This window comes from Eptesicus fuscus, chromosome 17 (genome assembly GCF_027574615.1).
Source record: "Eptesicus fuscus isolate TK198812 chromosome 17, DD_ASM_mEF_20220401, whole genome shotgun sequence".
NCBI lineage: Eukaryota > Metazoa > Chordata > Mammalia > Chiroptera > Vespertilionidae > Eptesicus > Eptesicus fuscus.
Genome location: NC_072489.1, coordinates 59,035,212 through 59,046,164, shown reverse-complemented (window position 1 = coordinate 59,046,164; position 10,953 = coordinate 59,035,212). Strand labels below are relative to the sequence as shown.

The window sequence follows — 10,953 nt, the reverse complement described above, 5'->3', positions numbered from 1 at the left end:
GTCACAGAGCCAGGGCTTTAGCAAACAGCCTAAATAGGTACTATCTCTAATATCTCGCTCCCGTCCCCTTTCCCCAGCATTTCAGGAACATAAACACGCAGGCTCCACTGAAGAGTAGGTGGTGGGGTTACAGCCCTGCTGTCTCGGGTGCAAGGTCCTTGACACAAGTGGCGGACGCTCTGAGCAATATGTCCCCTGTGTGAGGTGGAGAGTGTGTCCTTTCTTCTACCAAGAATCCCTGACAAGTTTAAGAAGAAATCAATTGAGCTCCAAAGACTAGTAATGGGGTCAACAAATCTGTTGATTAACACTGTAGAGAGGGTGAAACACACACACACACACACACACACACACACACACACACACACACACACGGTTATTGGGGGGTCGCCTCTCTGTGAATGTGAATGAGAGCAGGAGTAAAGCTCTGAGCTACGTGGTTAGCGTCACCTTAGGATTAATCGACAAAGGCCCATGTGCGCAGAGCAGAGAGGGAGGCCTCTGAGGAGGGGAGCCCGGAAGGCCAGGGGCTGGCAGGAACGCCAAGGCACGGGGAGGAGGCAGGTCAGCGCGCTCTGACACGGCCCTGGCGTTCCCCGCGCCCAGTCTGCCCCGTTCTCCCTCCCAGAACATCTGAGCCACCCCCCCAAACCGGAGCCCGAGAACAGGTGAGAGGAGTGAGCCCGCCCGGCCCGAGACACACCCAACAGAGCACAAATGGAGCCTCCCGCTCCCCGACGCCGGGCAGTGAGCCGAGCAGAGGGGCCGTCCGCTGGCCTGGCTCTCAGGGTCGGGACGAGGCCCTGCACCTCGATGTCTCAGCCCTCAGGGGCACGCGGGGGCTCCCGGACAGTCCCACGCTGTCCTTCCTCCTTCCACTTTTCTGATGTGCTGAGATAGCTTACTATTACGGTTTACTTCCCAGTCTCAAGTCATGGAAGCTATTAACATAACTTCTCCAGAGGCGGCTTCCCACTGTCTTCTGCTAAATCCTTTTTCTCATCACGGAATGGCGTTCCCGTCATGTTTAGGTTGATTCACCTGCGAGTTCCCATCCCACCTGCGGCTCTCATCACGCTGTTACCGCCCCTCCCACCCTTCCCGAGAGTGGGGCCATGAGGTGTCAGCCGGGCCGACTTCCCCGGAGGCCTCTCCCGGCTCTCAGAGAGCTGTCCTCTCCCTGTCTCCACGCCTGGCCCTCTGTCGGACTGGGTTCAAGCCTGTCTCTTGCCTTTCAGCTGTGAACTCTACAGAGAGCCTTTGGGGCCTCGGTGTCCCCATCTGTGAAATGGGGCAACCACGGCGCCGAAGGCACAGGTCACCCTAATGCTTCAGTGGCGCGTTCTCCGTGAAGGAGCTGTTCCTAAGCCGTAAGGGCTCCCCGGTTCCTCCTGCCTCCCTCTTAGCTTCCTTCCCAGACGCTGCCTCCTGGAAGCCAGCTGGGCAACCCCCCGTGGGGCCCACTCTGACCTTATTTTATAAAAGATCTCAAACATGCATATATGCATACATGAAGCACTCACAGACCCTCGCCCAAACTGGGCAACTTTACTCCATCTGTATTTTTTTCTATTGTATTTTAAAGTAACGCCGTGGACAGTTCATGCTAGCCACTTCAGCATGCACCTCTGAAATACAGAGACGTTTTATCCAGACATAGCCACGGTAATACTATTATTGCACCTAACAAAGTAAATACTAAATTTAAAAAAGATTTTAACGCCCCTCTTGTCCTTAATCTTCTGGAGTGGTTTGTTAAGAGGGGTACGTATCCAGCCGAGGCCCAGGCTTTGTATTTCAATGTTGTATTTCTGAGGCCTTCCAAAAATCTAAATCCTTTCTCATCGACTCTTTCTTTGTCAGTAGCACTGCCTTGCGGACTGTGGGCGTCCCACCGAAGGGCCCAACTCCAGCTTCATGGGCTCCATTTCTTGTGGTGCCTCCGTCCGCTCCGCTTCCTGTCAGCCGAGAGCTGGGTGGGAAGTCCTGATTATACGTTTTCGTGCTGCGTGACCACACGCCTGTCACCCACTACGATGCCAAGATCTGCCACTCGGTCAAAGGGCAGCAACGAGACACCTCACAGCCAGACCACGTTCCTTCCCTTTCAGGCGACAAGCAATCTGGTCACATCCCTTTTTATTTTTATTTTTTAAATATATAATTCCATTGGTTTCAGAGAAGAAGGGAGAGACAGAAACATCCATGATGAGAGAGAATCATTGACCGGCTGCCTCCTGCACGAACCACACTGGGGATGGAGCCCACAACCCGGGCATGTGCCCTTGACCGGAATCGAACCCAGGACCCCTCAGTCCGCAGGCCGATGCTCAATCCACTGAGCCACACCAGCTAGGGCACATCCCTTTTTAAAGTGTGTAAAATTCTGCCCGGCCGGCGTGCCTCAGTGGTTGAGCGTCCACCTATGAACCAGGAGGTCTTGGTTCGCTTCCCGGTCAGGGCCCATGCCCAGGTTGTGGGGCTCAATCCCCAGTAGGGGGCGTGCAGGAGGCAGCCCATCCATGATTCTCTCTCATCATTGACATTTCTATCTCTCCCTCTCCCTTCCTCTCTGAAATAAATTTTTTTTTTAAGTGTTACATAAAAAAAAAATAAAGTATGTAAAATTCCCATTCTCATCTGTGCCCCCTCCTCCAGACGAAATACACCCTGTCCCCAACACTCACTGCCTCCTCCACCAGGCGAACACTTGCTGAATTTAACTCCTGAGTGTGCATGGTGAATATGAACATCTTTTTCAAATGAAAAATGTTCCAACATTTGAACTGTGATGTGGATGATGCTTTTTTCCTGACCCCATGTCATGGGAGGGGGGGTTGCTAGTCTCAACTCCCGCCGAGGCTGAGGGCTGGGCCATCCATTGCTCTTGGGCAGGTCCCACCTGCAAGCCTGGCCCAGACCCAAGTCCTGCACGGCGCCCGGGGGCATGGCTGAGACCCGTGGCCCACCCACGTCCACTCAGGACTTAAAAATGCCCCCGGCTGACCCCTCGGGCTCCTGGAATCAGAAATGGAGCCGGTTGCGACCTCTTGCAACCACGGGGCAAGGATCCAGGGCCACGGACTCGGCTTAGATCCGCAGGAGGAGACCACGGCAGAGAGGCCGGGAGCCATTCTTTGGTGGCGAGGCCAGGCCTCCGGGCAGGGCGGGCGGGACTCTCGAGGCCTGGCCTTCCACGTCCCCACGGTCCCCGCGGCCCCCACCGCGGGGCTGTAACTGCAGAGCCATCTCCGAAGGGTCCCGCCCTCTTTAAGGAGATACTGAGCTGCTCTTCAGAGACAACAGGCCGAAACCACAGGCCCTGCTGGGAGCATAAAGCATGCGCAGAGGCCGAACTTTGACCTCCAGTGCCCCGGAACTAAAGTGTGTCCCCCACCCCCACCCTTGCCTCCCGGAACCAAAGGGTCGGGACAGAAGCGGAACTTGCACCCCGGAATCTTTCAGAAGGGAGCGCCCCTGGTCCGGGATACCTGGCCAAGTTTCTAGTTCCTGCCATTAAAACTTGCCCGCTAGCGCTTCTCAGACCTGTTCCCCGGAACCCCTTAAACCTGCTCGAACCCTGGATCCCAGAGGCAGATTTGAGCGGTGCCTCCTGGTAACCAACTTGGCATTAATTAGATCGCTCTTTCTTTTCTCAAAAACGACGTCACACGATCGGCTTCTACGCCCGCCTGTGGGTAACATAGCCCCGCACGCAGAATTGAACGTGGGCTTGAAAGAGGAGGTGAGTACAGTCGAGATTTGTTTTCCAGGCTTTCTTTGCGGAATCTGAACTCCGAGCAGGACCGAGAAGGCCCTTCCAGTGCAGGCTGGTTCGGTGCCCCCTTCCCGTTGTTCCCCACGCTTTCGCTGTGCGGGCCTTTCAGTTCCTGGAAGGCGTGTGTTCCTCCCACCCCAGGGCCTTTGCACGTGCTGGTCCCTCAGCTAGTTTCTGCTTATCCTTAAAGCCCGGGCTCGCATGGCTTTCTCGGGGGAGCCGCGCTGACCTAGCGTAGTCATTGTCTCAGAGCACCCTCCTCCGCCTGTAGGGCGCCCTCACAGCTGCTTGGCCCTCAAGGGGTCAGAGTCACCAGGCCCGAGCCGCTGAGGTTTCCAGTTTCCACAGAAGGCTCTGAGTGCGTGTGACTGGAGCCCAGGCTCCTTCCCTCTGTGGGATGTAAGTTCCTTATCAGAAAGGCAGGCCTGTAACTGGCTAGGAGTCTGTGGCTGACTCACCACCACGCTCAGGTCATAGGTTACCCAGGACACGGGCATGCTCTTCAGTGGAATGGTGGCCCACTCGCCTTTTCCAGCCGCCTCCCCAGCTCCCCACCCAGGACTGCCCGGACTCCACCCTCTTCACCTCCTGTCCTCCAATCCTTGAAGGCTTCTAGGCCTCCTCCATTGTCACTGGTTCTTGGGGGCACGAGACAGTCAGTTAACATTCCACGCACCAGATTTTCTCCATTTAATGGGCTGCCTTCACTCGGAGGCCATCTTCTCTAACCGTTCTGTTCCTTTTTGAAATCATGGTAAAAAGAAACAGGTGTGTGTGTGAGTGCGTTCTAAGTTTTTCCCAGAGGAAATCTGACTTTTACTGGTGTGAGAACCACACAAGTCTGAGAACTGACCTACAGCGTGGAGACCGGGTTCCGAGCCTGCCCGCCCTGGGCCTGGCCCAAGCCCCCTGCCCAGCCAGCACCTCCTCCTCCTCCTCCTTCCTCTCTCCCACCTTCACCCGCCTCAGAGGTTCTACAAACCCAAAGAGGCTGAGGCCTCAGGCCCCGCCTGCCTCCCTCCTGGCCTCTGAGGGGAACTGTTCACTCCAGGAAGGGGTCCCCTCCCTGCGAGGCGCTCTGACCAGCGTGGAGCCCATCGCCCAGGTGTCCTGCCCAACCAGCAGGAGTAACCTGTTTACCTGTTGGTACCTGAGTCACGGCCTCCCACCCCGGCCTGGCTGGTTTGGTGCTCCTGGCACACCCAGGCATGGGTAGGTGCTCAGTGAGTGTCTGTCAAATGAATGAATGAACCACGTGTTCTGGAAGGCTCCTCCCAGGGGCCCTCCCAGGTGCGCTCTGCTCCTGGACTCTCCCTGGAGGCGGGACCTGAACTAGTGGCATTCCATCCCGGGGCTCCCCTCCAACCCCGGGCCCAGCAAACCACCTACAGGCTTCCCAAGCCGCCTAGAACCCCGCACCCCCCCACCCCCCCCCCTCCCGCCGCCTCCCCGTGGGCTTGGCCTCATTCACCGCAGGACATCCAGTCCCCAAAGGATTCCCTGAATCAAGGAACCCACACCAACACGAAAAGGGCGACGCCCCTGCGGGGGCTGGGTGCTCCTTTGGGGGTGTCCGTGGGCCCCGAACGAGGAGGACAGGGTGGGGGGCGCGCGGGGACAGCGGGTGCCCAGGGCGGGCGGGAGGCGGTGGCCGAGGGCGCGGGTCGGGGGCGCGGGCGGCCTGGTCCGGGGAGGGCGGCGCGCAGCCCGGGGCCGTCCCGCCTCCCGCCGGCGCTCCCGGCCTTTCCCATCCGGCCCGCGACGCTCCGCCCGCCCCGTCCCCCATGACGCCGCCTCCGCCACAAACTTTTTCCTCCCCATCCCGCCGCCCGACGGGAATGGAAGATGGCCGCCTAGGCGCCGAGTTTCCTGCCCGAGCAGCGGCGGCGGCGGGGGCGCCATGACGCGCTGGGTGCCCACCAAGCGCGAGGAGAAGTACGGCGTCGGTGAGCAGCCCGGCCGGCGCGGGGGCGGGGCGGGGGGCGCGGGGCGGGCGGGCGCGGGGGCCCGTGGCCGCGGCCGGAAAGGGCGCCCGGAGGGAGCGTGTGCGCCCCCCTGCCCCGGCCCGCGCGCCCCGGGTCGCCGGGCTCTGCGCACTCGGACCCTGGGCGGCGCCGTCCCCGCGAGAGCGTGGGCGGGCCGGGCCGAGGACACGCGGGGCGGGGGGTGTTGTGTCACTTCCCGGGGGTCCCCTCCGACCGCCGGTGCTCGGGCAGGCGCCCCCCGTGACCGAGCCTCCCAGCCGCGGGGTCGCCCCCAACTCGGGGTCCCGCTCCGCCCGCAGGGCGCTGGGCCCGGCCGGAGCCCGCGTCCTTGCTCGCCGCGCCTCCGTGCGTCGGGGTGAAGTTGGGTGCAGGGTCCGGGGCGCCGGGCAGCACTCGCGCGGAGACGGCGCTCTCCCCCCGCGGGAAGCGCGCGCCCCCGGGCGGCCCATCGCCGCTGCCCGGCCCGGGACCCTGCAGAACCGGGCCGAGCGCGCCGTGTCAGCCCGTGTCCGCGGGGCCGGGGCCGGGAGGGCGGGACCGCTCTGGCGGCGCCACTGCTCTTTGTCACTTCCTGGGGAGGGGAGGGGAGCTGGCTGCAAGTTTCTGCCTCGGACCCGGCGCGCATTCCAGAGAGCCGGCTTTCCTTGGTGGCCACACAAACGCGCGCCCCCTGTGCGCTGCGCTGGCCTGTCCTTCCCGGGGGACTGGGGGGCGGAGGGGGGCGGGGGCTGGGTTCCTGCCATCTCTGACGTGCCCTCCGGCCTCCGGCCTCCGGCCTGGGGTGGCTGCTCCCTGGTCTCAGTATCTTTCCTGCCGGGTTTGGGTCTCACTCTTCTCCTTCCTGTGCGGCAGCCCCACGAACTCTGACCTATGGCCTCTGCCCTTGGCCTGGCCTCCCCTCGGGCTAGGCGGTGTCCTCCTCAGGTTCCCTGGCCTCCACCTCAGAGCCTTTACAGCCCACACGTCCCGACCCCAGGAGTGTCTGGCCCAGGCCCACTGCTGGCCCCTTCCTCTGACCCTCTGACCCCCTGACCCCCTGACCTCCTGACCTTAGGAAGCCTCCAGGGCTCTCCTTCTGTGACCCCGTTGCTCATCTCTGCGCAGTGTCTGGGACTTGCAGTGGGGCCCCTTGGACAGTGGCCTGCGGGCAGGCCTGGGTCGCACCGGCTGTCCCACACCTGGAGCCGGGCCACCTTGCTTCAGGACGTGCTGGCTGAGCCCCCTCCCACGCCTGTTGTAGAGATGAGGAAACTGAGGCTCAGGCTCCTGCCCAGAGCCAGCGGCAGAGTGGGCGTCCTGGCCGGGAGCTGAGCCTCCTGATAGAAATGTCCCCACGAGTCTGCATGGGACGAGGGAGGCTCGGGACAGAGACTCTGCCTGGGATGGATGGCCAGGGGAGTGGCTGCGGTGAGCCGCTGGGGTGATGTGTGAGGAGAGAGCCGCGCACAAACCCACTGGGAACAGCACCCACAGATGGGGGAGGAGCTGGGCCCTGGGGCTGGGGACAGGCAGGAGGCAGGGAGGGCCAGGGAGGGGGCAGGGGTGGCCCTCAGTCCTGTGCTGGGAACTGCGCCACTCCCATTGCACGGAGGCTCACCCACACTCACACAGGAGTGATGGCTACAGTCTGGATTTGAACCTGGCCTTGACCCTGGCTAGAGCTCAGCAGGCCCCCGGGTGCTCCTCAGCCGGAGCTGGGGGAGGGCTTCTCTCTGGGGCACCGCACCTTCAGACCCTTCATCCCTTCGTTGGCAGGCAGGCGGTGGTGCCGGGTGGACGCTGTAGGTGTCGACACCTGTGAGTAGCTTGACTCTCGTGTCCCTAGGACCAGAGGGAAGGTTTGCAGGTGGAGGGGACAGGATCTCCATCCTGGGGAGGCGGTTGTGGGTGACAACCGAGCTGTGTCCCGCGGCAACAAGTCTCACGCTTTCCGGAAGCTTCCCTACCGTTCACTGTGGTGGCTTCTACCATTGCAGCTTTGGCGAACGCTTTGGTTTTAAGAACACTCTGTGTTGGAAAGTTGCCGAAGAAAAGGATGCTGGGTGGTGTTTCCGGGCGGTTCAGGTTCTAGGGGGGGTGTGAGTGGCTGTCAGGAGGAGTGGGCTGTTCTGATTGGTCGCACCAGGTGGAGAGGAGGCCTCGTCTCTGGAGGGGACCAGAGGCCCCTGTGGGGGGGCCCCAGGCCTGGGGGAGGGGACCAGAGGCCCCTGTGGGGGGGCCCCAGGCCTGGGGCTCCGATGCTGTGCGGGGCGCAGGGAGGAGGGCGGAGGCGCACGTGTTGGGAGTTGGGGCTGGGAGGCTCCCGCTGGCTCTCCAGGAGGCGCTGGGGGACAGGGAAGCCCTGATGGAGGGTTCCGGCCCCGGGCTCCCTGGCCGCTGCGGCCTGAGGGAAAATTACTGGCCGCCTCCCTCACCGACCTCAGGGCTGCGTGGCCCGTGGGGGCCTGGGGAGCCGGGGCTGGGGAGCCTGAGCGTGGGCCACTGGCCTGGCCACTGGCCTGGCGGACGAGTGAGTCACGAGGGGAGAGAAATGATAAAACTCCATCTCATTTGGAAACGTGAATCACAGCTCGTTGTGTGCAGGGCGCGGACTCTGTTAGCAGCTTTGTCTGGAGATGAGACACTTGAGTTATTTGTTTTGTAAAATCGGGAAAGGAGTGAATAGCTGGCCCTGTTGCTTCCTCAGGAAATGCTGGTCCTGCCTCCCCGCCCCCGCCTCCCCCAATCATTCCAGTGGGGGTTCCCCGTGAGACTTACCAGTCTTTGAGTTGGGAGGGTCAGCTTAGGGATCTGGCTTATTAACACAGACATGAACTTTGACCTGGCTGTGGCTGGGCCAGATGACCTTTTCCATCCCCCTCCCCTCCCCCAGGTAGGCAGGGCCTTGTGTCCCAACACCCATAGGGATGCTCATGGGGATCCTAGGATCGGGGAGGAATTGGCAGCATGTTCTCCAGTCACCCCTGAGGCTGGCGTGTGGGGCAGCACGCTCCGGATGTCCGAGCCCTGATCCCCCAAATCTGTGAACGTGTGTGACACAGCAGGGGGGGCCTGGGTCGCACCAGCTGTCCCACATCCATGCCGATGATGGAGGTTATGTACCTGAGACGTGGGGGTGATCCTGCAGGAGTCACACGGGCCCCATAAGCAGGGGCCTCCTCTACCTGGTCACGGCAGAGGGACCCAGAAGAAAGATGGACACGTGTCCGAGAGATGTTGAGCCTGGCAAGGGCTCAGGGGGTAGTTGCTGCCCCTGAGAGTTCGGGGCTCCCTTGCAAGGACCAGAGAGAGGCCCCTGGGAGCTCAGGCGACCCCCAGCTGACAGCCAGCAAGGAAGGAGGAGCTCAGCTCCAATCCCAGCTGCGTGCTTTCTGGAAACAGAGGCGTCCCCGAGCCGCCCAGCCTGCGGACCCCTGCAGACCTGGCCCCGGTGTCTGGGGGAGCTGAGTTGGGGGGGCGGATGTACGCGGCCCCGGGGTGGTAGTCTGTCATGGCAGCCGTAGGACAGGGACGGGTGTGTGGAGAGCAGCGTGGCCAGGAGTGGCTTCATCACGAAGCAGGTGGACCAGCCGTGCGCTCTCCACGCGGGCCCTTCCACGTAGAGCTGTGCGCCGGGCACCCTGACACCGGAACTCCTGGTTCTTAAGTGACCCTTGAGCAGGTGGCTCATGCCTTCTTAGCTTCGGTTTCCTCATCGGAAAGTGGGGCGACACCCGTGGAAACGAGCGAGGTCCTGGAGATGAAGCAGGCCAGGCACGGAGCCGTTTTTGAGATAAGCACGGAGTGTCGTCGAGTTATTAATTTTTTATTTAATAAAGCACGGCTTAGAAGTGTGGTGACAAGCGATTTCCTGCTTGGATTTCCGCCCGGGCGCTGGAAGAGCCTCTGTCAGAAGCTGACTTCCTAATGGGGTGTGTGGCCCCTGTGTGGGGGGGAAGTGACGTTCGCCTGGTGTCGGGGAGGACGATTCGGTGTATTCGGATTCGCTCTGAGTGAAGACAATTGCTGGGAACCGTGTGCCGCCCAGTACATCGGGGATGTGGGAGCTGCAGGGAGAGCTCCTTTCTTATCCAGAGCAGCACGCACGCTGCTACTTTGGGGAGGAAAATTAGATTGGATCGTAGGTAAATAGAAATGCAGGCATTTTCGTGCACTGGAGTTGCAGAAAAAAACAAATTAGGGCGTATGATATTTCTACAAACCGGATTTTACTTTGGAAACATTATAAAAAATTTAAAATTTATTGTGGCAGTGTTTGCCTAGAACCGTGGTCGGCACACCGCGGCTCGCGAGCCGCATGCGGCTCTTTGGCCCCTTGAGTGTTCTATCGCCACTTCTTCAAAACAGACTCGCCCAGGCCGAAAACCGACTTCTGCGCATGGGCCACGAAGTTTTAATCGCACTGTGCGTGCGCGCCCACACGTGGTAGTTTGTGGAAGAGCCACACTCAAGGGGCCAAAGAGCCGCATGTGGCTCGAGAGCTGCTGTTTGCCGACCACGGGCCTAGAACATCAGACATCTTCTCGGGATTGTCTTAGTGTGGGACTAGTTCTGTTTCTTATTCTCTGCTCACCCCTGAGGGTGCGGGTGGTGAGACCACGGAGAGAGAGCAGGGCAGTTGGCGAGTCCTTTGCCGGGAACATCAGACACTGCCAGGGTGTCAGTGCCCGAGCACCTGGCATGCCCTTCCTTCCTCCCTCCCTTCCTTCCTTCCTTCCTTCCTTCCTTCCTTCCTTCCTCCCTTCCTCCCTTCCTCCCTCCCTCCCTCCCTCCCTCCCTTCCTTCTCTCCCTCCTTCCTTCCCTCCCGCCCTTCCTTCCTTCTTCCCCTCCTTCCTCCCTTCCTTCCTTCCTTCCTTCCTTCCTCCCTCTCTTTTATTTCACTGTGTATTTTCAGGTAATTGTAGTTGTAGGAAATAATACCAAGACCCCGTGTACCCATCACCCTGTCCCCCAAGGTTGTGTCTTGCAAATCGAGTTCACTGTCAGAACCAGGCTGTTGACATGGATACAGTCAAGATACAGAGCATCTCCGTCACGGAGGACCCCCCTGCTGTCCTTCTGGAGCCACACCCACCCCCCTCCCACACCCACCTCCCTCCCCCCCCACCCCCCCCCCGGCAAACACCCACGGTTCTCCGTTTCTGTAACTTGTCATCTCCACGGTGGTCCGTGAACACCCCCAAGCAGCA

The 10,953-nt window shown here is 60.8% G+C and overlaps 1 protein-coding gene across 1 annotated transcript in view; it reads left to right on the top strand.

Annotated features, from left to right (window-relative positions):
• Positions 1-5,467: 5,467 nt before the first annotated feature.
• The window catches only part of DOCK1 (dedicator of cytokinesis 1), a 305,731-nt gene continuing 300,245 nt past the window's right edge, over positions 5,468-10,953 (top strand). The window contains exon 1 of the mRNA XM_054728710.1: positions 5,468-5,724. Within this exon, the coding sequence (XP_054584685.1) occupies positions 5,679-5,724 (46 nt within the window). The 5' untranslated portion in view covers positions 5,468-5,678. The remainder of the gene's footprint in view (positions 5,725-10,953) is intronic.